The sequence below is a fragment of the Taurulus bubalis genome, assembly GCF_910589615.1.
Source record: "Taurulus bubalis genome assembly, chromosome: 17".
In the NCBI taxonomy this organism is placed as follows: domain Eukaryota; kingdom Metazoa; phylum Chordata; class Actinopteri; order Perciformes; family Cottidae; genus Taurulus; species Taurulus bubalis.
The window spans coordinates 6,748,935-6,776,414 of record NC_136605.1 but is presented as its reverse complement, the minus strand read 5'-3'; the positions used below and the strand labels follow the sequence as shown (position 1 = coordinate 6,776,414).

General features: G+C 46.7%; 1 protein-coding gene across 1 annotated transcript in view; it reads left to right on the top strand.

The window, feature by feature from the left end:
* Window positions 1-965: 965 nt before the first annotated feature.
* Window positions 966-27,480, top strand: part of LOC306750337 (RNA binding protein fox-1 homolog 2-like) — a gene marked incomplete at its 5' end in the record, with an annotated part of 40,551 nt that continues 14,036 nt past the window's right edge. The window contains 6 exons of the mRNA XM_079233748.1: window positions 966-1,223; window positions 9,730-9,780; window positions 22,450-22,650; window positions 23,140-23,313; window positions 23,786-23,839; window positions 24,115-24,207. Coding sequence (XP_079089874.1) covers window positions 966-1,223; window positions 9,730-9,780; window positions 22,450-22,650; window positions 23,140-23,313; window positions 23,786-23,839; window positions 24,115-24,207 — 831 coding nt within the window. The remainder of the gene's footprint in view (window positions 1,224-9,729; window positions 9,781-22,449; window positions 22,651-23,139; window positions 23,314-23,785; window positions 23,840-24,114; window positions 24,208-27,480) is intronic.

Sequence of the window (27,480 nt, the reverse complement as noted above, 5' to 3'; positions counted from 1 at the left end):
TAGTTAATTATTTCATTGTTTTGCCAAAAAATTGTCAAATCTTCATTCTAATTCGGTTAAACGGGGAAATGCGTGATGATAAAGGAGGAGGGGAGCTCTGGTGGCGGCGGGGGGAATTAAGGGAAAAGAAGGAGAAGGAGAAGGAGACGCTGGGAAAAGGCAGATCTCAGACCAGCCCACCTCACCTCGCGCTCCTCTCCCTCTGTTCCCGGCGTCCGCTGACAAATCTGACCCTGGATCGGCGCACTCCGGGCTCCCCTCCTCACTACGAGTCACACACGCACCAACTGGGACTCAGACCAGAGGAAATCGTGTTCGTCGGCAGCCAAGACGCATCTAGAGCAGACCACGGCGAGGAGGACGGACGGTGTGATAAGAAGGGACAGGAATCACAGGGAGGCTGGTAGGAACAACACGAACGGAGGTTTAATTCCCGCAACCAAAAACTATTTTTTTTTAGCGGCGAGAGCAGAGCGGACTGCCTGTCCCCCCGCACGCGGAGTCGGGTTACTCGAAGCTAATTTCCCAACGTTTCCTAACTGGCAGCGAGAGTCACGTTTATAACGAGAGCTAGCGGAATGTAATGCTAGCACGCTAGCTGGTGTTAGCTAGCTAATTAGCTCGTCGGACGTTTGATCTTTATTTAAATAGGACACCGTTTGGCGTCGTTTTTACTTTCTTTTTTTTTTGGTGTTGAAGGGGAGAAAAAAAAAGAAGAGAGAGCTGTGCTTAATGTGCTTTGTCCAGAGCCCTGGCATAATGTTCTGCCTCCAATAGCTGAGTTAGACAATAAACAGTACCAGCTGCCCTTTTTTTTATTTTTATTGATGTAAACCAGTTCTGTACTGTCCGACTACGCTTCCTGGGAAAAGACAGATCCATCGTGAATATCGAGCCGTGGACGAGTCCAGCGGGAAAGATACAGGAAAAAAACAGACTTTTGACTGGTGACTGTCTGCCGTCCAATGTTAATGTCGACCGACGTTGCAACCATACTGCTGCCCGTTAGTCGGGGAATAATGGAAAGGGACATCGATACGGCAGCCGGACCCCTCGCGGACGCGGACGGGGGTCCCGCAGCAGCTGCAGCTGTCCGCGGGATGAAGCGAGGAGACCCGGAGCCCGAGGCTCAGGCGGCCGCTGCCCTCACCGACTTGGCCGGGGCGGATTGCAAAAGACCCAGGGTGGACGGGACCGGGGCTGTTGTTGCTGACATTGGACAGGTAAGAAGAATGCAACGAAACACGCACAGTATGTGTGTTCAGTTTCTCATCACAGCATCGTGTGTGCAGCATTGTGACAAAGTATCATCCCTTCTTCTTCTTCTTCTTCTTCTTCTTCTTCTTCAGTAAAAAGCTTTTGTTCTCAAGCATCAAGCAGGGAATGATACTGTTTTGACAGCCCCCCCCACCCCCCCAACGTAATCATGTATGATTGCAACAAATACAATTCCTTTCCCTAAAACCAAATGAGAGATTTATGAATTACAATTTTTGACAAGTGTGGCTTGCCGTGCTCCTGGAGCTGCTCGGTGAAGGGAGCATGACCAAGCCAGACAAAGGTAACATGATACAGGCTCCATTGCTGTGACAGGCAGCAGCACACGGCAAAGATGAGATCCATTCATCATGCCTGGCGTACGCAAAGTAAACCAGGGCTTTCTCATACAATTCCCTGTTTTTTTTTTCTCCTTCTTTTTATTCACATGGATGAAATCCCTCAGACTTACGATGGTGATTTACAGTGAGTCACGGCATCAAATCCTGATACACACCGCATGTGCCATTTATCGCTCTGTGCCCCCCTTGATTGTCGCTAGGTGTTAAGAGAGAGAGAGGCAGACAGGATTGGGGGAGGGGTCAGCACAGTGAAAGACAAAGAACAGCCTTTTGGTGGTGGCTGAAGGAGCATGGGGGCTCATGGGGGGCCCTCCTTAACTCGGGTCTTCCCTGCTTTTCATGACTCGGCTGCTGAGACAGCATCCGCAGCCGTTCCTGCCTCTGATCTGTGCATATTACAGTAAACCAGGGACCTGCCGATGCACAGGGGGGCACTTCTCTCGCTTGCTCTCCCTGGATCTATTACTATTTATCTCTCGCCCTCATAAACGCTTGTACTACACTATCATTCTTACACCTACGCAATCATGCTTTGAAGTGCCTGTAACCGAACAGCATAAGAGGGATTTTGATCTGCTGTTGTAGTCCAGAGAAACGGCACTAACAGGCAGGCGGATGCAGGTAATTCAATCTTGGGGGAGCTGGTAAAATACTCTTAATTGTGTGGTTGACCTGCTGCAATGTCAAAAAGGTCCCGCGTGATGCTCGGCGAGCTTCACAAGAGGATGGATGCTGATGACGGGGGGAACGGTTACAGCCCGCCGGCGAAGATGATGTGACAATGAGCAGTGTGACATGAGGAGGATTCTCGCTGCCCATCAGTTGTATTGATTTCTGGGCACTATGGGGGTCAGGCTGAAAATAGGACGGCGTAGAGGAGCCGAACTATGAGGGGGTGAGCGGATAGAGGGAAAGTGATCGCTGGATCCACATAGGCAGAGAGACAGGGGGGCAACGGGGGGAGGACAAAGAGGTTTTGAATGGACACAATATTTGGGTGCATTACAGGGGAGAAATGTGCCTCGGAGGACAGACGCAGCCTCAATGGATAGCTGTAGGAAGAAGGAAAGAAAGGATGGAACCCAGGAGAGAGCAGACAGAAAGGAAATCGGAGCCGTTAGATTGCATCCTTCGGGGACTCGTGATAAAGGATGAGAGGAAAGTGATGGATGGCAGGAATGACACTGTCAGTTGGGGGTGGGTGGAGAGATAAGCAGGAGGATAGGCCCTGAGTGATGGAATTGTTTTCAAAACACTTAATGCAAAGGGTAAATAAAAAAAGAGAAAATGACATTGAGGGCTAATGCAGTCACGGCCGTCTCTCACCGGGGATGCGTGCGTGCTCGGGGTGAGGATGCTCCCATAACTGAACTCACCCAAATTACCATAGGATCCCCGTTGAGGCCGAGAGGTAGTGGATTGCTGACTGTAAATCAGGACTGTAATAATAAACGAGAGTGCGGCCTTCCCTCTCTTTTGTTGCTCCTGCTCTCCTCCCCCGTTCCCCTCTAGCTGCCCTCTGATTTCTCCCCCAAGCATATTTCCAGATTGCTAATTGACTCCTGGTTCACAGGCTCTCAGTGTGCCAGTGAGGTGGAGCAGCCCAACCCTCCCCCAACTATATCTCTCTCTCTACTGGGGCATCTTTGATTATCTCTCTCTTTCTCTGTCCACATCACTCAAATCTACTCCCTCCTCCCCCAGCTTCCACCACGTCTGCCTCGTCCCTTGTTTTCCTCCTCATATGCGCCTTGTCTATTCCCTCCTCTGTTTTTATTTTTGTCCCGCTCTATGTAGCATGCTGCTTCCCCTTGAGGCAGTGCTGCGGACCACTGATACAGTGGGAGTACAGTTTATAACTATCTTGGCCCGTGTGTCTCTCTCTGACTCTCTCTCTCTGACTCTGTTTCGGAGAGCCGATTTGCCCTATCGTTGGCAGTAAAGAGGCTTTGTGTCGCGCTAACGAGATCAAAGCTCATTTAGGAGAGGGCATTAACCAGACTGATCGCTTTAACGGGCCAGAGCAGAGGGAGGGGTTTGGGCACGGGGTGGGTTGATAAGAACGGACAGATCACTGAGATATGTTATTACCAGACGGGAAGGGAGTTTTGGTTTCAGGTTGCTCGCCACAAGCATTCTTCATCACTCTGCGTGCTGCTCGTTTTCTGTAGAACGCGCGGGTAAACTTTTTTCTTCTTTTTTGGTCGGCCCAGGAGCCCAATGAGAAATTTAGTCTGTCACGTTGGTCACTAATGAAAATGCATTGCTGCTGGAAGTCTGCTCCCGAACGCTTGCCTTAGAAAAGAGGCGGTAATGTGAGCTGTGTCTTGACTTTTTTTTTTTTTTAGTGCTGGAAGTAAATTACACCCAAGATAAATACAAAATCTGCTATAAGGGAACCCAATCTCATTCTATGGGATATCTCTCTTCTTTTTTTTTTACAATTGATTGATTACTAAATTCATGCATTTGATAAACAAATCAAACTGTGGCAGTATACAGCTCTATACATGCGAAAAGGGGGCTTTTTAAAATGTATTTATCATCTTCATATATTGTAAATCACTTTTATTTGACCAGACAGACAAACTGTACAACATCCGACATTGATTTGGTCTTCTTGACTTTGTTATTATCTTTGACATGTTACATATAGACTTCAAGACATTGCCAAATAGTAAAAACAATCATCGCTTGTCGTCCCTATTTCCCTGCCTGTAAAATAGCAAGATAAATGGCCATTGCTGCGTTCCCTCATAATTCCCGATAAACCCGGTGGTTGTGTCCATGTAGTCCTTCAGAAATCAGCCAGCTAAATAATTCACAGACAAGACACATGCACAGACGGTATTACAGAGAGGCGGAGGCCGTAGTGATGTGGGTTAATATTTGTTACAGAGGGGGGGCGGGGGGGGGGTCTCACGTTATGCTCTCCGCTGCTGTTTAATGAGTGCTGTTGAACTTTGAGCCGTTGCACAGCGGCGGAGTCACCCTTGACTTTTGAACTGTTAACGATAAGCTCGAAATTCTCCACACAAAGTCACTCGACTTGTATTTTCCCTCTCTTCCTGTGTACATGTTCAGGTCCTCCCACGGTGCGTGTTGCCAAAGCATACAGAAAATAATCGGATTGAAGACAAAGGAGGCAAAGTCCCCATTCATAAAAAGGAGAAAATAGCCTCTCCTTCTCTCCCCTCCCTCCTCTTGATTAAAGTCCACAGCGTTCAGCTCCTTAACATGACACTCGCATGTGAACTCTCTCCCTTTATGGCCAGCATGTCACCGCTCCCCACCCTACACGCCTCCTCCTCCCCACGGCTGCCCCCAAACTGTCACATGTGCTCCCATCTCCACCCACACGCGGAGTGAAATGTCAATTCAGTGTTTCCCTCACACGGGGGGTCATCTGTGATGCGCTGCCACCTGAGTCACAAATAACGACGGTTCAGTTGTGAGCTCCACCTGAACTCATTCAGTTGTTTGTGACGACTTGTTCCCTTTAAGTCAGCCGTGTTTAATACTGGCTCCAAATCTGTGTACCCAGTACTTCATTAAGAGGATCAGTGGTATGCGGAGTACTCGGATGTGACACGTTATCAAATAAGTATACTACTGCCGATTTTTGTTCGAGCATGAAATCAAAACCTAGTTTTGCTGTAACACAACGCACGCCCGTAGTGCACGACGGGCTTTTGCCAAGACAAACTGAAATAATTAGATCTGACAACAATGAAGCAGCCTGTGCAACATATTGGCGCAAGTTACGGGGGCCAGCTTCTCACTTTTTTAAAAAGACCTAAGAGCGTATCGACAAAATGAAACAAATAACACACACTGCCAGATTTTATGTTGATGATTAATAGCCGACATTGACATCACTCGGATATTCTGGCTCACGGTACAAGACGGTTATTCCACAAAGATGTGTGATTTAAAAGGACTAAGAAGCTGTGAACAGTTTTTTTTTTTTTTCTTCTTTTTTTTCTGTAGTTAAAAACGTCTTGTATAAAAACATTAACATTTCGATTGATGAAATTGGAGTGAAAAAAATAACTTTCAGACCATCAAGTGTCAGAAGTGTCTAACGCTCTTATTCTCTTTTAACTGTGTAGCTGTAGCTTTTCCATTCAGGGGGTAAAACAAAAGTTCTGTCTTAAGAGATAAGTCCTCAGTCTGAGTGGAAACTGCAATTCCTCCTGGCTTTCTTCCCTTCTCCTCGGTCGTCTTTATCTTCGTGTCTCCACATAGCTCCTCTCTCCATTGGAGTCTTAATTTCCAGCTTCATCATTTGGCTTCGATGCCTTTCGGAGCGTGTCGCTTTGACAAATTACACTCAATCCCTGTCCCTGTTGTCTTATTTCCTTCTACATCCGTGTCTGTGTTTTCTTGGTGCCTGTTGGTTTGATCCTCTCTCAAAATGTTCATCTCCATTTATTTCCCCCTCGGTCGTGATTTGTTGACTTCGTCGAGTTTTGATGTCGAGCCAAATAAGCTCAGAATCTCCTGTAACACTTGATGAATGGTTGAATGAAATTGGTTTTCTGTGTCTCAGATCCTGTGATGACATAGTGAGGCTGTTAAAAGTAATTTGAGGCTAATTCTGGCTCTTACCACACCTTCTGTTTGGGTGCCACAGTGCTCTGCAGTAATGTGTGCAGTGTTTTTGGCAAAATCGTCATGATTTTGGTCTTTTTGGGTTCTGATTTGTTGGTGGCGGCAGGTGGGATTATTGTACATTTGGTGCCATGATTGAGACGGTACAGTCCACCTCCTCCGGCTGTTCCCCCTTAATTGCCCCGCTCCCCTCCTCCCTCTTTCTCCTTCCCCTCTCTCCATCTGTTGACCTCGTGTCAGCTTGCCTTCCTTCACCACCGCTGCTCCCTCTTTCTTTCCCTGCTCCGGCCCGTTTGCTCCAGCAACTCCCCAACTTCTCCTAAAATAGCAAGTTGGAGAGAGAGCAAAAATAAACAAGAGAGACGCCCTTTAGTTTTGCCCTCCGCTGTGTGTGTGTGTGTGTGTGTGTGTGTGTGTGTGTGTGTGTGTGTGTGTGTGTGTGTGTGTGTGTGTGTGTGTGTGTGTGTGTCTGTTTTTCTGTGCTTTTTTTGCTGATCCCTGCCAGTGCCGTCTGAAGCCCTCGCAGTCAGCCAGCCGGCGCCTTCAAAGGCGGCTCCTCGCTCGCAAACTATATGGAATTGACTTAATGGAAACTTGCAGAAGTGCAGTAGGAAAGCCCGGCTTTCAGCCCGGACGGTCTTAGTGCTGCAGTCATTTTTCTTTTATTTATTTATTTATTTAAAAAAGGAAGTATGGCAGGCATAAACGAGGCTGCCTTTTGTATGCTTTTTAAGACACGCGGGCATGTAGCATGTTTACAAAGCAATGCCATAGAGCAAAGGGTATGTGCATTTATGTGCGTGTGTGTGTGTGTGTGTGTGTGTGTGTGTGTGTGTGTGTCTCAGTGCGAGTAAACAAGAGTCTCTGAAGAAAAGGAAGAAAAAAAAAACTAGGTATCAAGTTCAGATTCCCCTCCCCCACCCCCTAAGAAAATATAAATCACATGGCATTCCTCACTTATGACTCATTGTCTCCATTTCAAACGTTTCACTGCTTTATATTTCTCTCCCCTTTTATTGGCTTTTGCCGTCTTATTCCCTGCATTCCTCCGCCTCCTGTGTGTGTCGGCCTCTGCCCTTATTTTTGTTCTGTTCTTCTCTTCTCTCTTTCTCTTCTGTCCTTCCCCCTCTTCTACTCTTGCAGACAGATTGATTCCAGATGTTGCTAAACCCTCGTCTCCCTCCTCCTGCTCTTCTACATAAACTCCTCCTCTTTCTTCTTTCCAGCCCGTCCACTGCAGAACCAACAGTGACTCTATAATTTGATGGTTGTGTGTAATTTTGGTTTAGATTTCACTGTTGTTCAATTCTTGTAGCTAGTGCAGCGCCTTCCCCCTCGCTTTGACTGCAAATGCAATTTTAAAAACACTGATTCTCAACATTTTGATCGCCCGCTGCAAATTGCATGTATTTCGTAGCAATAGAGCATAATTATCAAATTATTTTCCGCTGCTTTGGTGCCCCACTGGTACAAGGTTGAGCGCCAGTTTTTTGTGCACCGAACCCAGAACGCCAGTTCAGTCCTCTTTGTAATGCAGTGTAGGTAACTCCCAACATGCATCTTAAATTAAAAAAAGAAAGTAGAATAGGAAGAGTCTTCTCGTTCCTGTTGACATTGCCCAAAGCTTTGTGGACATGTGCAACGCTGCACTGATCAGCCGCCTGCCCATACCTTTCCATCTGTGAGCACCAGCAGCCTTCTACACAGTCGGTATTTTGCTCAGTATAAGCCTGTCCATTCCCCTGTATTTGTGGCGCACCAAGGAGAGTGTTCCCCCTGGGGACGAGGCACGAGGGGGAAATTGGTTCCAGATGAAACAGGAAGTGGAGAGCGGGGACAAAGAAAAGGCTGTTTCAGACGGGGGAGAAGGATGGACCACGAGTCTGGACGCAAACACCCACACAAAGTTTACTACTTCTTATTCTTCCCTATTGTTTACATCCACGGCCATTTATTTAACCTCATGCTCTCATTCCTTCTCGGCTTCCCTCCACCCTACTCCGTCTAGACACTCCCTCATTCATCCATACACCATCACCACATCTGTTTTTGCACTTGCACGACACGAATACAAGTCCCGCTCTCTCTGGAAGAGTTCTGTGTGCCGTGAGCCGGCTCTTCTGGCTCAGCTTAGATGGCTGTTAGTCTGTGTGTTTTAGACCCTCCGTCTCAGACACTTGCCCCTGATTGGCTGCATGAGTCCTATCAGGAAGTGATTTCCTCAGGAGGCAGCTAGAGGTCAGGGCCCGGGAGGTTAACGCGGTTGACACTCCAGAACCAAATCGGCCCTCCACATTGCCGCGGCCCACACTCGAGCTGCTCGCTGAATGGACGAGTGCATGCAGGCCGAGGGGCGGCACATGGGTTGGAAACATTTTGCCTGCTCCTCAGTCGTGCAGATTAAATGTAATGAAAACACTAGCCGTTCGAGGGGACTGCCACCCCCATCCCCCACCACCACATACACACATCTTTCACCCCTAAGACTCCGCTCCCCTCCTCCTCGCCTCGTGAGACTCATCCCTCAAGGCGAGCAGAGGCATGAGTCTCACTAGGCGGTCATGTTTTCTCTGCGAGGCATGCCAGCAGGCTATATGTGCTTGGTGTCATCTCTCGCTCTCTCTCTCTCACTGCTGTCAAAATATCATCCTTTTGGTTAACTTCCTCCATTGTTCCAGTCCTCCTCCTGCTCCCCCTCTTTGTCTTGTCCTTTGCCTCCTCCTCAACTAATTCTGCCTCAAACAATGGCTGCTCTCGCCGGGGCAGAAATGACACGGTGGGGAAAATAATACTTGGAGAGAGACAGAAATAATCTAATTAAAAGTAATTACTGAGCAATTAACCACAACACTGGTTTCTGGGGCAGGGTCGAATAGGGATGGGTGGGCTCGGGCTTTTGATTGGTTAGTATGGCTGGCTATGAAAGCTCTGCTGTAGTGGTTCACCAGTCATGCTGCTGATAACTTAGTTCACTCCATCTTTTTCCTTCTGGGAAGTGTCGTCTTGTCTTGTTTGAATTTACTGCTTACTGAGCATTTTAGTTTTTCATAATCATGGGCATTGGAAAAAAAAACAGAAGAAACCCTGTATTCATGTTTGGGGATTTATTAAAGTTTCTAAAATGGTTTGAACAATCCTGAGCAGTGTTTGAAATTAATTTTTTGGCCCTTTTCCCACTGTGGATGACGGATTACTGACTTGACCAGCCACTCCATAGATTATCATTGTTTATTTTGATCAGTGAAGTCACTTTAATATTCTCCCAGCATTTGTCTGGTGCTTCTTTCCAGCCTTGGTGGGCAGTTGGGCTTTTGGATGACAGACACATGTTGTGACAATAATACCTCTCATTCTTCTTACTTTGAAAACAAGCGAGGTGGAGATTTTGATCTCGACGTACATTTCACTTGTTCTTTTGACCGTCATGCTGCTTCCACTCATTTTTCAAAAGCCCGGCCACTCACACCGCTCTCTTCCCTCCTGTTGTCTCTTGCAGAACGATGAGCCTTTAAACCCCGGTTACCATGGATACACACCTCACAGTCAGGTAAGAGATTAGTGATGGCTTGCAAAACCTCTGTAACAATTAATTTAAATAAATCAACGGATGTAAAAACGAGACATCTACTGATGCGTTAGCAAATTTAGACAAGAATCAAACCGCTCAAGATTAGTTGCTCTTTGGGTAGTAAAAGTGTTTTGTATGCAGTACAGGGCTATTGTTATAATATTATAACTATTTAATAGTTTGAAGCTTTGACATTTCAGATCTAACCCAACATTTGCACGTCCGGTCATTCTGTTCCGCAGTATTTTTCTGCACCGTTGCAGATAAAGATAAGGCTACACTTGTATTAGTATTGTACTATTTGAAGGATTCATTTGGTGGCAGCGTAGGATTGTTGTTGAAGTCCAGAAGTCAAAATGGATTGGAAAGAAACTTGTTTTTCATCCAGCAAAATATTCTGCTTCCACCCATTTTGTCGGTGTTTAGCTTTTCAACATGATCCAAAAGCGGTTTGCTTTGCTGCACTGACAAATTATATTCATTTAAGACAATTGATGAACCAAAAGAAGACCAACTCATTTAATCTGCTGAATCACTGTTGGGCTTTTTATATTGGTTTTCTTTTTCTGGTGATGACGGCATTAAAATATGGCGACAGACATTTGAAGCTTCATTTGAATATCTCCATAAGTGCTATGAATGTAGAAACACAAATGACATTTGAAGCCGCCCTGATGCAGTGTAACGTAAATGCAACTCTTACTTCTTCTCGCCCACCTCGTCCTAGAGCAGGCTCTGTTACACTACGACGCCATTACCAAGACAATTCTCAAGTTCTGCTCTTTTTATTTTTCAGCCTAAGGCAGCAGCATATAAATGATGACTGTTAGAAGAATTGATGAAAGGAACTTTTGGTAGAAGCTGAGCTCCTCTATCAAAGACTTGACCGTTGGAAAGAGAAATTAGGCTATCACCGTCTTAAACTAAGCTCTACGCACTCTGTTTGCAGCACTGTTTCACGATAACGTTTCTATCCTCTCGCACGTCCTCTCTTTATGTGCCTCTCTCTCTCTCTCTCTGCCTCACTGTCTCTTTCTCATTCTAAGTGTCTCTCCATGCATATTGCTCTCAGTAATGAGTGCAGCGTAGCGGCAGGGTAGCTGACTATTTTCTTATCTACCTCCACGCAGCAGAGCACATTGAGCGGCTCAAACCAGCTCTGCGATTGTGTGTGTGTGTGTGTGTGTGTGTGTGTGTGTGTGTGTGTGTGTGCCCATCTGAGCGCATTTGTGAGAAAGGCCTCTGAATCTGGGAGCTTGCGTGTGTGCGCTCCTTTTGTCTCTTTGTGTGCGTGTGCGTCTCTAGTCGGTGGTCTGGGATGTGCAGCTCTCTGGCAGTGCCACAGGAGGGGAGTGTTGGTCCGCGTGCTTGTTCGCCCCGGCCTCCCTCCCCAAATTACAGCATGGAAGATTTTCACAGGTCTCATGCCCCCCCCCCCTCCCCCTCCCCCCCCCCCCCCCCCCCCCCCCCCCCTCTCTCTATCTCTCTCTAATCCTTGGTATCTCCTTTCTTGGGAACACAGCTCTGTGTAAACTCGGAGAGGAAGGATGACACTAAAAGAGGCTTTGAGGTGGAAATGTTATATTCACCTAGATTTATATTTGCCCTCCCTTGTTTCCAGGATTTGCTCCGCGTGTTGATATTGCAACCCAAAAGATGGGCGTTAAAATATAAAACATTTTTTAGAAAGAGGTAGAGCTGAGGTGAAACAGAAATGGAAGCAAGTTATATAAGATGGCTCTCCTGCAGGGCACAGAATCGCACAGTTGCACAGTTAAAGCAGACACATGCCTCCAGTCTTGGCCCTGCCTCGGTTCATCTGCTTGTCAGACCTGGGCCGAGAACACATGTGATCGGCAATACGTCTGAACTCCACTTGTTAAACCCTCTGTTCAATCCAAAGCCGGCTGCATTTGTTTAATACATGATTTAAAAGGCGTCCCTGCTAATGTATTCTATCCTTGAGCACACACATTAGGAGACTCCTGAACGCTGGCTGCCGGTTATCATGCAAATGAGCTAGCCCGGCCTAGCCTAGCCGCCGGATTGGCTTGTTCGCTGTTGCAGTACATTAGTCTTGGTGATGCTCCTGTCTAGTGTTATGTATGCATGTTTGAACTGCCAGTAGGCCTGCCTGTGTCAATATGAATGTGTTAAGTGGTGACAGGCTCCTGTGGGTCGCTGGTGTGTGCATGTGTGTGTGTCTCTGTCTGTCTGTGTGTGTGTGTGTGTGTGTGTGTGTGTGTGTGTGTGTGTGTGTGTGTGTGTGTGTGTGTGTGTGTGACCCTTGAGGCAGTACATGTCAGTCTTCTACTGTTTAGGTCACAGAAAATATATCAGGGTTAACAACAAGCACGCATCAAAACAGGTCATAGAGGCTTCACACCGGGTTGTCCTCTGCTTTCTTTTTTTGCAACGGCAATACTGTCTTCAAATATAATCTCCACTCATAAACTTCACATGGACAATTCTCCTAAAATTGTTCTGGATTGTTCCTCTCAAAGTTAAGACTAAACTATTGATTATCTGTAGATGCTGTGTTTGAACGAGCAGGCCTGTGTGTGTGTGTGTGTGTGTGTGTGTGTGTGTGTGTGTGTGTGTGTGTGTGTGTGTGTGTGTGTGTGTGTGAGATTTAACCCCTTCGAGTGCCAGCCAAAGTGCAGCAGCATTTATATGATCACAGCCCATCTTTGTGTACACAATGTGCATGTGTTTGTGTGTGTGTGCGCGGCCGCGAGTGTTTATCTCTGCGCTCAGTCTGCGTGTTTAATCCTCAGATCATCCCCTATTCATCCTCTCATCCTGCTCACTTACAGCCCTAATCCCGTCATCCCTGGCTCTTTTTTTCTTTTCACCCAGCCCTTTATCCATTTATCCCGTTATCTCTCGCTCGCATCCACCGCCTCCCACTCCGGCCCGGCTCCCTTCTTTTTGCCCCTGTTTTCCCCTCCACCACCTCCAATCACTTATCTTGCCCTCCCTGCATCCCGCTGGACCCAATTCTAGCTAGCCTCAGCAGATGTCTGAAAGCTTGGCATCACGGCTTTATTTTCTCTCCCCGCAGAGTTCAGTCCCTCCCATATGAAAATGCGGTGCGAGGAACTGCACTCTCATCTCTGCAAATTAAGCACCTCCTAACAATACAGTGGTGGGAAGTGGGGGAACTGAGCCAGAGCCAGAAGATGGGGGAAGAAAAAGGCGCAGTGCAGTGAAATACAGATTCATGTGCAGGTTGAGCTTTAGATACTAAGGGCTGGCGCTCCCACAGTTTTGTGAGACTTCCATCTGTGTGATGAAGGCAGCTGCAGCAGAGAGATGGCGATCTAAGAGCCTACCCACGCAGCCGGCTACCTAGCTGTCTACCGACTGGCCTTCCCACCGCTGCTTTTTGGAGCTGACGGGCTGCCACGCAATAAATAAATCATCCACACAAAAAAGAGAGAGAGAGAGAGAGAGAGAGAGAGAGCGCTGCAATGCAGTGGGGGTCGCCATCGTGTTCTGTACTCTCAGGCAGCCAGTGCGTGGAGAGAAGACAGCATTTCCTTTTCTCTCTCCCGGGGCTCTAGGAGACGGCAACAACGGCTTTCTGACTCCTTCCAGAAGCAGGGTTACATGGCTACATGGAAGGACGGATGCCTTGATGGATAGGAGGGACCGAGGCTGAGGGGGAGGGGGAAGTTTTAAAAGAGGGGCGGGAACGAGAGGAAGCAAGTGGGGGGAGCAGCAGGACGGGTAACGCGAGCGTGAGTGACAGACGCAGAGCCAAGAAGAAGAAGAGAGAGACACGCAAGCGAGAGAGGAGAGACTCAGGCTGTCAGGAGGAGAGAGAGAAAGACGGAAAGGCCCGAGGGGGATCAGAGCTGCAGGGCCGGGGGAGACGAGGAAAAGGGAGGCTGTGAGTGACAGGCAGGCGAGGCTTCCGTGCCGGAGAAGTGGAAGAAGGGACGCCGGCCGAAAAGGGGAAGGGAGGAGGAAGAGGGAGTGAACGAGGGAGAATTTGAATGTGTGAGACAGACGTGGACCGAAACCACCGTCAGCTCATGGTCTTGGAGCTCAGCGAGGGGAGAGGAGGAACAGGAGGAGAGATACAGACGCTCGGGGGAGAAGGGGAGAGCTGGTCAGCAGTTGTTCCTCTAGATCAGACCATGATGGGGCTGTACTACCAAGCAATGCTGCCGGTAAGTTTGCTTCTGAAGCGGGAGCTTTCTTTCTATCAACAACTTTGTGCACACGTTGAGAGCGGGGGGGTAAACGGAAGACTGTAAACGGTTTGGTTCCAACAGTTTAGTTTGGCTGGAAGAAACCTTAATTGGTGCTTGGTTTACGATGTGGCCGGTATTTGGTTTGCTATCTCTTGGCCCAGGTGAGGGCTTTGTCAGATAGTTGGCAGAGCATCAGAGCAACAGCAGGGCTCGTCCCTGCAGCTCTGCTCCTTTCACTTTTAACCCTTTGCGCTCGTGTATCTGATAATGTTTTTGGGGCAAGAAACCGCGCTAATGGCTCATTACTGCTCTGTTATGCAACATTTTGTCCTCGTGTCACTGGAGTGAACACAGTACACAGAAACGAGTCAGTCAAGTTGCGTGCTGCTGATTGCCAACATTTGACTATATTAAAATAGTTACTCAACACTGCAGCATTTATTTAATGTTTACAGTCGACGTGCACGCTAGGCTGCTCTTAGCATGCGGTGGGCGTGTCTGTGTGCTACTTTATCCGAGAGACGGCCTGAGGAGACAAGAGCTGTTCTCTGGCTCTGTTCTAGCATGTCCTGCGCTCTGGTTTTGGGTTCCTTTGGGCCTTGAGGGGAGGTTGGGGAGGTGAGGAGGCGGCAGGGCGGTACACGCAGACAGCAGCCGCGTTGACATGCATGTGCCGTTGGCGTTGCATGCTCTCCAACATGCTGACCGCGCACACAAGTGTCATGTTATATTTCTCATGTGCGCTGCAGCGCGTGTCGCTTCACGTCATGTGCGCGCGATGGTGGAGGCCGAGATTTTGTCAAGCGACTCAAACGTTGTCTGTCATCCAAGCTGTCTGTGCGGTTTAAACTTCATCCGCCTCTGGATTGAGGGAGACAGGTGTCACGGCACAGTTGTTTTCTGCGCGCACACACACACACACACACACACACACACACACACACACGCACACATACCAGTTGTTGCCGGGAGTACTTTACTACCCCCCCTTCTCTTATGGCACAACAGACACACATAGTTATTTCAAATGAATGCAGACAGCAGCAGCAGCCCTCTCTTAGATTTGGACACAATATTCTCAATATTACGCTGTCGTGTTTCCACTTAAGATCCACAGGATAGACGGTGGCGTAACTCTGTCGAGTAGCTTTCTCTATTTGTGCAACATGGTGAAGTAGAGGTGTAGATTGCTGCTCTCTTTGTTACTCTCACCTGTTTTCCTCCCCCCCTGCAGGCCGGAACAGCTGTAATCTAAACACAGTATTCCTCTTCAAAGAGAATGGCGCCAAATGGAGGATGGTGGTAGTAACTAGAAGAGTGCAAGGGCGTTAGTTCCATGTGGGAATGCACTTTAAAGGTGGCACGGCACAGTCACACTGTCCTCCATAAACCTTTCTGGTACTGTCCTCTGTTTTGGGTGCTGCATCTCTGTACTGTAGTTTACAGTGTGCATAAGAGGGACGCTTAGATCCTCAGTGGGACAGCTCACCTCACCCTACTGTGGAGTGTAGAGACGGTTGATATATTCACTTAAATTTGATTAATTCAAATTTTGGTTGTTGCAAAAAGTGTAGATCTGCATCATAAAAGTCTCGTCATTACGATGTGCACAGCATGTTTTTGGAGCAACAAAGTTGATGGTCGGTTACATCCGCTGCCTCGACTCAAATATGTTTGATAGCGGCTGAGACGGTCCACACAGGGCGTGGTGTTGAGACTGTGTGGGTCAGCGGTGGACCTGGCTCCATAATGAGACCGCTGATGTGCCGATTCTGTTCAATTGCCCAGTCAGCGTCATCGCTGCAGCAAGATGGCACACGAAGCATCAAGTCTCCCTCTTTTACATTTGAAGCTCCAATTGAGGTTTTTGAATGAAGCTTTAGATGTTTGTCCTGGAAAAAACATACATTTAGTGTTATTGTGTTTTTATATCAATGTAATTTACGGTGCGTTACTACGTTAATACGGTTTGTGAGCGTGCAAGCTTCTTTTTTTTATTATCGAGGCGTAAATGTTGTTTTTGAAAAGCTAAACGTCAACAAATATGGCTTGACTTTCTAAAGTTCTTGGAAATGTGTGGATCACGTAACTCATAAACAATCCTACGCAGCCACCACTGGGGTCTATTCCCGATAGTGTAATACTAATAATGGAAATGTGCAGAAATACCGGCTTTAAAGACAATAAATAGAAAAAAAAACTGTGCAGCATTCAAATATTGATTTTGAATGAAGCTCTGAACTATTCGATACAGCCCTCCAGTTCATCAGACACATGTCAGCTTTTCTGCTTGTTTGAACGCGCGTGCATATTTCGTGCACTATTCCTTTCTCCCTCCCCCGCTCTGCAGAGGTCCAGCTGCGTTGCAACGTCCCTGTAACCCACCTGCTTGGCGCTGAGCCCCACGAGGAAGAAGGGTGTCAAGCCCCCCCGCGTGCGTTGCGAGGCGGCGAGTGGCATCTGAGCATTTAGGCTGCTTAACTTTTCTCACCTCCTCAAGACCGCTTGGTTTAGCCAGCGACAACACCAACACACAGGCCTGAAAGGAATTTGCAAGGGATCCACACCCAATCTATGGCCCTTGGGGGTGCTTGTGAGATTGTCGCTGCACACACATGAGGAATGAGCCAAGTTGTACAGCTGCGCTCATAACAAACGTGGAGGCTACCTGTGTGTCATTGTGTCATGTAACCATCAACATATTTAGCTTTCTTCATGATAATTATCCTGTGTGGATTATGTGGGGTTTTGTGTGTGTGTGTGTGTGTGTGTGTGTGTGTGTGTGTGTGTGGCTGACAGCTGCCACTTCCTGTCTCAAAGGAACACACTTTCACCTGTTACAGATTAAGTGCTGATCCCCCGTGCAGACGCAGCCCTCAGTATTTGGTGTCTTAACACACTGGTGGACACTACGCCGCCTCCGGGTTAACTGGTTAACAGAGGTGTCCCTCTGCCGCCCATACAGCCGGGGACGATATCGTCCAACACTAATGCCGCTCTAACTGCTCACTGCCCGAGGCTGTGAGCAGTGGGTCGAGGTGTAGAAACACTCACAAAGCGCACACACACACACGGCAGGCCAGGCACATTGCAAGCGACGCGGTGCAGCGAAGCCCTCAGCGTATGCAGCATCTCTCAGGGTACCGTCTCCTGCATGACCAGCAAAGGTGTACCTCTGCACACACTGTACCCGATCTCGCACTGCAGCGCTCAAGCCAGTGCCAGCTGGGTCTTTGATTTTCTTTACTTCCCCATGCAGAAGTGGGGGCAGCTGTGTGCGCGTCCCCCGTCCTGCAGCATCCACTCTGGATTAGCAACGCAGGACTTTCTTTGTAATGCTCCTTGCCGACCTGGCAGTGCAGCAAGCATTTTACAACATTCACTTTCTGCCTTTGTGGATTCTTGGTTTGTCGAAGGGAAAACCCCTGATCCTGCAGTTGCATTATCTGTAAATCAGTTGCGGTTGAAGTAAAAAAGTGTAAATGTCAAGCCGTGATTATGTGCGAGCGAGCTGAAAGATAATGAGCACATTAGTGATACACATGAAACGCCGTGCCTCTGGATGAGAGCATGCTGAACTAGAGGGAGGTTAAGTTGGTCTTTCTCATCATTTAGTGGAAACATTGTAGACTCTTCAATTCATCCTGTTTTGGCTGAGGGTTGTCCGCATCCAGTCAGGAATGTTTACCTGCCAAAATATATGAATAAAGAAGGAAACCATATTATATTTAGTCCATTATATGCGTGTGTTTTGCTTGCTTATTGTTGTTGTTGTTTTAGATGCATTTTTAAACGCTTGCTTGAGCTTTTATTGAAAGTAATCTTTTTTTATTGTTATTTGTAGTCCGTTTCGGTTGTCACCATCTATAACAACTAGGGCTACAATTTACAGTTATTTTCATTCATTCACTTTATTTCATCTTATTCTGTCAGACCAGATATGATATTCAGTTTACTATCGTTTATTATGACAAAGGAAAGCATCACATTTTCACATTTGAAAAGCCCTGAAAACACAGCCCATTGTTCTTTTATTTCCAATGATTTTTTTATCTGTTTATGTTTTTGGTCTGTTGTGGTGTATTCAAAAAAAGAACAAAGAGTTGTGCAGAGGATTTTATTTATTTTTAGATCCTCTTGCCTTGCCCAAGGTGAGTCAGAGTGTTGGAGAAAGGTACTGTCAGTGTAATTATGATGATGACGCTGATGATGATGAACTGAACTGTCAAAAACAAACAAGCTGTTTGTCACAGACCCCAGCACAGCCACAGAGCTGCTGACACTGACAGAAAGCGCTTGCCTGTAGTTCAAAGGGGGGGAATTAAAGCATTTAAGATTCCTGATGTTACTTTATGACACTTAGCTGTTTGATTTTTAGGGAGAGACATATTTTTCCCCGCTGTGTTTTTGTTGACAACAGCATATTGAGAGCAACATAACGTTTTCTGCTGGGTCCTCGGTCATGCCTAATAGCCGTCCATGTGTCCTTGGGTGCTGAGCCACTGGACTATTGATGCATCTCCGAGGAACAGCCTTTTTCTGTAATCTGATTGGCCCGCAGTCAGGAAGGAGAGACGGGAGCTCCTGCACAGAGGCAACCCTTATAAGGAGATGGGCTGCGGCTTATGCTTGTGACCGACATCTCAGTGCAGCAGAAGCTTTGAGTGACTTGAGGGGCGGGTGTCGATGGTTTTAAAAGGAAAATAAATTCTCCCTCTGGCTTTCATCAAGCGTGGCAGGCAAGCATGAACAGTGGGGGGAGCGAGGGGCATACTTAGTTCTCCGACCACAGGAGAAGAAAAGAGACGGATAGCAGAGGGAGACAAAGCTGTAAAGAGCATTTCTATCCAGCTCGGCATCCTTACAGGCGCTACGTGGCCCCAATAGACGCGCTGTTATGAATTTGCATGATTGATGAGTTTCAGGAGCGTTGCCGCTCGGCGGTTCATTCTGCGTCTCGGTGGCTGGTGTGCGCTTCACTCGGGTGGTTAGAGGCTAAAGTCAGCAGACAGACATAAACGCACGCTTGAAAAGGTTTGCATTGAAAAGGCCTCCTCCCCCACCTCCGCCTCCTCTCTGTGTATGGAAAAACATATGGTGTCTCAGGTAACACAACTTGTGTGTGTGTGTGTGTGTGTGTGTGTGTGTGTGTGTGTGTGTGTGTGTGTGTGTGTGTGTGTGTGTGTGTGTGTGTGTGTGTGTGTGTGTGTGTGTGTGTTTGAGCGCGCATGACGGGAGAGGGAAACCGTATGGATGGGTAGGTTCTTCTCCAGATGGTCCTCGTTATTTAGTAATATCGGAAGCGTTTCAGTCGATACTCGACCTCCTCTGTTTACGGATGGCATGTCTTGTCATTTTCAGACGGAGCTCAGCTTGTTATAAATGTATCACTGATTCGCCCCAAAATTCTGCACCTTATCTCACGATGTCAAAATACACTCCGGGAAAAAGTTCGGACCAGATATAACTCTTAATAGAGCATGTCATTTTTTTCCCATAATCCCCTTCCCCCCCTCCCGTTAAGCCCCGGGCCTGTTTCTTTTTCCATTATTTCTCCCCCTTCTCCTCTGGACTATATGATGCTGCCATGTAGGGCTGTGCTGCTCCTTAGTCAGCGGGTCAGGAATGCCTGTGTGGACTTAAGGAGGCACTGTTCTCAACTCTTAATCCACTGACAGCTTCCATTCGTCTGCCTGTTTATGAGTTCCTCCATTAATCTAGTTCATGATTGTTTATGCTGTGTTGTCTCAAACAAACCTTCTCATGGAACTAGCTCCTGGTCACAAGCGCAGTTTGAGTGTTCTTTAAACCTTCGCAGTAGGAGAATAAAAAGTATAACCACTTAAAGTGATTTTCCACATGACTGATCATGTGGGAGAGCTGGAGATGCTCTGTTTGCAACTGTCTCGGCTGACCTGGTGATTCAGATTTACTAATCTGAGAACTATATCTGACAGCAAGGCTGCAGGTTAACCTTTTTCTTTTCAATTCACAAGATTGGAAAAGAAATAATTCTTTATTTTATTGATAAAACGAATGTGGCAAAAATATTTTTTATTATGTAACTTATTATGAGCCGCTAAGAGCGAGTGTTAAGAAGTTGAACAGGTCATCATTCCCTCTCTTATATCTCTTTTCCATTGCTGTGAAAACATTTTCCGTCAAGCATTATACTACTGTATTTAATCAAGTTTCTCGCTTTTTTCCAGAATACTGCATTTTACAGGATTACATTTGAAGATACCGTGACAGACGTTAAAGTGTACTGGCACTCAATACTAATTTTCACTAAGTAGAGCTTGAACGCATCGTAATCAAGTCTGATTAAGTTAGTTGTTCCAACTGTTGTTAAGGTTGTTTCTCCACGGCTTTTGAAGTTTTGTGTGTGTGTGTGTGTGTGTGTGTGTGTGTGTGTGTGTGTGTGTGTGTGTGTGTGTGTGTGTGTGTGTGTGTGTGTGTGTGTGTGTGTGTGTGTGTGTGTGTGTGTGTGTGTGTGTGTGTGTGTGTGAGACACACCGTTCGACCGGTGCGTCTCTGGGAGCATTGTGTCGCCACATCTAGTTGTCCAATGGAATAAACAAATGATGATCTGTCTTTTAAGATTTGGCATCTTTGTTGATGAAATGTCATTTCAGGGAGGCCCAGTCACTGACCAGTCAAGTCAGTCTATAGTTTTATATTAATTATATTAATTAACACAATATCAACAACATCACCAGTCACAAATGTTCCTCAATGGACCGTCTCTCCTTGACTCTCTAAAGCGGTGGGACTTAAAGCACAGATGTTCATACACGTTTATTTCTAACCAGAAGCTTTAACCTTCTTGTTCTGCTGTCACCCTTTTTTTTTTCTCATTCTCGTTCGTTCCCTCTTCTTTCCCACTGCTCCACATTTTCTGTGTGTGTGAGCCTCAGCCCTGGGCCTGGATAAGCCCATAGGACACACCCTTTAATGGCTGAATACAGGCTACTGCATGTTTATGAGCGCACACGCACCAACAAGTACACTGAGGCTTCGATAATTCCTGAATATATAATATATAATATATACGGCGTATCGCTTTTTTTTTTTTGTAACAGGTTTTGATGGTTTCTCTTTTAAGGGAATTGGCTTTCGGCGTTGTATGCAGCCTCACCGCACCGAAATTGACTCCCAGAGATTTTTCCATCCTGTTTTTTCTTCTCTTTTTGTGTGCAGCCCTCTCTGATGCCACCTCCTATCTTTTGGGCCAGACCCCAAAAGCTGTCTGTCTTGCAGATGGGCCTTTTTATGCCTCAGCTGGCTGTTTACAGCCAATGCGGTATACACTGCAGAAGAGCAGTGAGCAGGCTCTGAGATTAGAGCACGGGAGGGAGCGCGTTTGCTTTGCGGCATCTTAGTTTCTCCGTCTAATTAAAAAGGCTGTCTGGAGACCGAGCGTCTTTAGGCGTCACCCGGCCCAGAAGCAGAGAGCAGACCAGTGGTTAATGGTGTTGAATGCCTGTGTTATGCTGCCTGGCCCGGTGCAGCCTTGACAGCAGCAAACCCACTCGCTTTTTTCTTTTTTGAAGCATCCTTTATTTTCCAGCTCATTCTGTACCTCGCCGTCTGTTCACTGTGTCTCCTTCTCTTTTTATTTTTATTTACTCTTTGCTGTTCAAAGGATTTTGTGAAACTTCCATCCAAGATGCGCTTGAGTGCCTGAGAAATAATTGAAGCAAAGCAGCATTGCAGAGTATCAACACACACACACACACACACACACACACACACACACACACACACACACACACAAGGACATACACAAGATAAAGGTGTGTATGTGTTGGTGCAGCAGCCATAAAGACTCTGTGGAGGATCCTGCTGCTGATAGAGTTGTAACAGTGCAGAGAGAACAATCCTGAGGCTGAAGTCCCAGCACACACACACACACACACACACACACACACACACACACACACACACACACACACACACACACACACACACACACACACACACACACACACAGTTCATCTGAATTATATATGGCCTCTCAAAGACATCCCCAAAAATACGCAAGCGGCACAATGCAGCAGTCGCTGTAAACGTGTCACGGTTTGCATGGCCCCGTTGTTGCTCGTGTCCCTGAGTGTCCATCCGTCCTATAAGCATCTTTGTATCTCAAACCGTGTATCGAATTTTCTTACTCTCAATAATGGATGTGTTTGCTGTAAATATTTCATGGTCGGCTGACTGAAAACTCATGCCTGTCAGAGATATAGGGGGAGGGGAGGGTAGCAGGGAGGGAATGGAGGAGTGACTGAGTGGTGAGGGAGGGAGGAAGAGGGAAAGGGAGAGTGAAATTGAGTAGGCAGGATTTTAACCCCCTCATTCTGCCTCCATCAGGACGCTACAAAGCTCTGCTTCCAGTGTACATATGTTAAGTCGTCTCCTTCTCTTCTTTCCTCCCCCGCTCCCACAGGGCTCTCAGGATTCGACAGGAGCACAGGAGGGGTTGGTGGCCCCACCCTTCTCGGCGTTCCCCCCTCCACCCCCTCCTCAAAACGGGCTGCCAGGGACAGAGTTTGGCCCCGGGGCCATGTTTGGTGCTGGGGGCGCAGCAGACGTAGGGGCCGGTGCTAATGGAGCCGCCTCCACAACCGCCGCCGCCAGCAGCAACAGCGTAAGCTTCTCGCGTCTGTTTTTTCTCACAATTGTTTTCTTGATGACATGAAAAGGAACCATGAGATTTGAAAAAAAAAAAATATATATATTAAATACAATTGCAGACACAAACCCTGTCTTATGAGCCTTCAGCGCTATGGATGGACACTCTACCGCTGTCGTCCAGACTAGATGGATTTTTTTCTTTTTTAACAAACAAAATGTTTTCCAATACTGTTCATGACCAAACCTACAAAACGTTCCCATCTGTCCCAGCTGGACTTTTTAGTTTCAGGCTTATTAGTAATTATTAGCATGTTAACAAGCTAAACTAAGATGGGGAGCATGGTAAAAATTATACCTGCTAAACATAAACAGATGAGCATCAGCATTGTGAGCATATTAGCTAGCTAGCCCGTTGATGGCCAGTAACCATATGTCCTATTTAAGATGCAGTTGAGATCATAATGTTTATTTAATTTCTTATTCTTTTCTCCCCCCTCCACAGGGAAAGCCAGAGGAGTTGCCACAGGGCGAGGCAGGTGTACAATGTGGGTCAGGAGGCACGGGAGGAGGAGGCTCTGTGGACGACCCCTCAGAGGCCAAAGGGAGTCCCAAACGCCTCCACGTCTCAAACATCCCCTTCCGCTTCCGGGACCCTGACCTCAGGCAGATGTTTGGGGTGAGGAGCTGAGAATGTCGTGGGCCTCATTTTTAACGGGGTTCAATAAATCAGTCTAGACACCCCGGGTCTGCCACGGAGGGGTGCGGTTTACGAAGGGACCAAAATAGTCAAAACTGCCATAAAGGAAAGAAACTCATGGGTGTTCTCTTGGTGCCTGAGGGGGCAATTAGCTGCCACGTGTGTCGGTGTGATAAAATGAGGGGCGACGTGAGAGTAATAAGGGGACAGAGCAGAGTTCAAGGAAAAAAGGATTGAAGGAAAACGTATTGAAATCCTATGGGAAGTCTTCTTGTGTAATAGCGACACCTAGTGCCAAGTTGTTGTAGCTCACACCATGTCAGAAGCTTCTGATTTTGCAGTATCCTAAAAGGCTGTTATGTAAGGAGCCTCAGGCAACTCAAAGATGTCGGTGACTGCTTGACTTTGCTTTTATATGTTTGCTAATTTCTCCCCTCACATTTATTTGCAGCAACATGGGAAGATCCTGGATGTAGAGATCATTTTCAATGAGAGGGGCTCAAAGGTAAGTGCACAGACGGCGCTTGATTCACCACAACCCTTCCTTACTGTAGACAGTAATTGCCACTTTGCATGCTTTTTTTGCTTTTTCTCTGTAAATCTGACCACTTTGTGGCGCGGTATCAGCGCACCACGTGGGGAATCGTTGTTACCAAAATCCCAATTATCTTTTGAACAATGTCAGAGTTGCACCCCAAGGTCTAAGGATTCACAGATTCTCCTCTCTCTCTCTCTCTCTCACTCACCGCCATCCTCTTTACCCTCTCTCGTGTAACACAGGGTTTTGGCTTTGTGACATTTGAGACCAGCATAGACGCAGAGAGAGCCAGGGAAAAGCTCCACGGCACGTTGGTGGAAGGTCGTAAGATTGAGGTAATTTTCATCTCTCGCTTTCTCTCGTCTTCTCTTCTATCTTCTCTCTGTACTCATAATTCTGCTTGATCACTGACTGCTAGCTAGCTCCCATCCTCCCTGTAGTGATATGCTCTGATGCAGCCCACTGGTATCCCACTCCCCGGTCCTCTCTGCAATATGTTCATTTATTAATTTCAAAAGACTTGTTTGTGGTGGGAATGATCAGAGGGGGGGATGCAAGAACACTACATAAGGCATGCTGGGTACTTTTCCTCTGCAGCATTGTTTTTTCTTCACATTAAGCTGTTTCCTTCTTTACCTTTTTTATTTCCCCCGCCCTCCCCCCTCGACTGATTTGCAACTCGTAGCCACGCGGATGTTGCAACTTTCTCCGCAACATTGGAATGATGTTTGTGTAGTTGGCACCGGAGGGCACGAGAGGAACGCAGTGAGAAGGATGATGCATGTCAGATTGCTGTCAGATGCTCTTATTTTCTTCCCAAGTGTAGAAATCCTTCTGCGTTCCCCTCTGCCGGTGCTGTGGCTAAGTGGTTGTGACAAGCTTATGGCCTCCTGGTACAACAAGCAGCATGCTGGGAAATCACAGCAACACTGATGCATGTTCACTCTATGGGATCCTCGCAAAGATCTGTGCACTTTGAGTTTTGATGTATGTTAAATTGATGTCTGTTCTGGTTATTTCTTTTGATTTACTTATATACATGTTTCTTTTTTTTTTTTTTACTGAAGCATGTGAGCTTTTGGAAGCAGTTTTTCTTCCTTATTTTTATTTGGGGTGTCAATCAGCCAGTTGTCCATATTGGATTTTTGACCCACGTCGCTGTAAGCCGGGATTTCTGCATGGGCTTACTGTGGTGTGTGTGTGTGTGTGTGTGTGTGTGTGTGTGTGTGTGTGTGTGTGTGTGTGTGTGTGTGTGTGTGTGTGTGTGTGTGTGTGTCAGTTCCTGCATGATGGATGAGGCTGGCTGGATCCTTTTTGTTTTAGTTCTGTACTCTCAGTTCTGCTGCAGTGTGGTTGAGAATGAAAGGCAGCCCCCTGCACCCACTGGTACAACACACTCCCTCCTCCACCTTTCAGTCAATCAGCAAGCTGAGCGGATACTGATGGAGCCAGTTTCACCCCGCATCAGTCTTGTGTTCGTTCGGTCAACAGCCTGTGTTGTCCCTGGCATCGCTGTAACCTGATTCTGTTTCTTTCCCCCTCCTCTCCCTCCACGTTTTGCATGATATCAGTCAGTCGTATTAATCGGCAAGCAGTTGGTCTCGGTTTCCAGTTGTTACTTTGCATGTACTCGTGCTACTGTAGTGGTGTTGGGCCGTAGCGGGTCGTGCATCCACTGCATGGTGGGCCAGCTACAGGAGTCCGTAGAGTGTCTGTCTCTCTCTCTCTCTACCTCTGTCTGTCTGTTTATGGTGCATGGGCTCGAGGAGACAAAGGCTGGCGCAGGACAAATCATGGATATGTGTTTACACATTCTTTTCAACTGAGGAGAAAGGACCCGACTCTTCTCTCTGAAGCGATGCCATCTGGCGCCTCTCCTTTCCTGCAGATGTTACTCTGGCTTTTGATCGGTCACATCATTTCAGAGTTTGTCGAATTATGTGGTTTTCAAAGATGAATTTGGCAACTTCAGTAATCTGCATAATAATTCATGAACTCTGAAATGGAGGCCCACTGTATACAAGCGTTCTACATAAATACTTCACTATTACTGTGTGTGACTGTGCAGTTCTCTGCTATCCACCGGCATGAGTTGGGTTGACGTAGGCTGCATGGTTGGTATTTTAATGTGGAGACGTGGAGCTGAGGCAGTACTGCAGACAGCTGGAGGCTTCTTTATTTCTTCTTCATGCATGTGTATTCTCCGCGGCCATTTGTTGAACTCGTTTTGGCGATGGGACGGTTGACTTACTTGTTCGGTTGGCATGAAATCCGCTGCACCTGTGTGCCTTTATAGTCTTGCTCTACTCACTGATGAAAAATAAAAAAGGCTGATTGTTTGAATTCTTAGTTTTCAGAGTAGGTTTTGATAGATTTTTTTAATTTTTTTAACGGTATGCCAAATTTAACTGGAGCGCTGACGTTTTGGTATTCTTTGTGCATGCCAATGGGAGTCGGTTAGTAGCTCTTCTCGTAGCTTAGCTGCCCCATAGCGTGCATGCGTGTCGCCTGTGGGAACTAGAAAGATAATTGTTGTGCTTAAAGTTCTACTGTACTTCTCCTTGTCTGGATTAAAACTCTGCGCTTCGAAGAAGTCAGTTTCCTGTGTGCTTCCAATGTATCCATGTAAGTGGCCCAATTACGATTCACTTTGTTGTCTACCTGCTTCTCTGTGATCCCATCTGACACCATTCATTCTATATATAGTCCTACAGGCTCTATATCTATATATATATTAGTCTGCATTCACAAACATACACACCTCAATGCATCTCCGCCCACTCAGGGCTGTCTCTGTGTGTGAGTGTCTGTGCTCTGACATAACATCTCCCTGCCCTCGGGGGGCAACATGTTGGCTGTCATCGACTCGTGTTTTGTTGTCTGTAGGACACTCTGATCGTAGAGAATCTCTCCACACCATTCAGTCACATGTGTAGTCGCATTTTTCATTCTTACGCCGCAATGACTGGCTGTACAGGGAGTGCTTTAGGGTCACTGCATGGTCTCATTTGAGCAAAATCCTCAATCAGGAAATCATTAGGTTCATGTTGCATAAACTCGATGAAACACAAATGTGCTTCTTGCTGATTGTGTGACAACCGGCTCTGATCAGCCGCTGGTCACACGGAGCAGTATTCTTGTGTCCAGGAAATGCATTTCTAACATTTCTTTACCAGTTTTTTTACATTGCATTTTGAGCACACCATGATACCATTATAATTTGCCCAATACTGATCTTTACTGAGTAAAAGCTTGACCATATCTTAATGCCATTCAATGCAACCTCCATTAGCCGTTAGTGCTGTTATTTAGTCTCACGTTACCTAATACGGATTCATTGTTCATGTAGCATTAAATGGGACATTTTCTATCGTCCCCTAGGCACTGGGACGTCGTTAATCCTGATCCCTGATCCTCAGTATCTTTGTGGCGCTGTAGAAAAATAGTATGGTAACATTTTGAGTATTTTGGCATTGACTTGGTACCTAAGTATCGGTCGTGACATCCCTACTGGCTATAAGAACTCAAATTATAACCATGTTATATATATATATATATATATATATATATATATAATACCATAGTATATATATGGTTATGTAATTTGA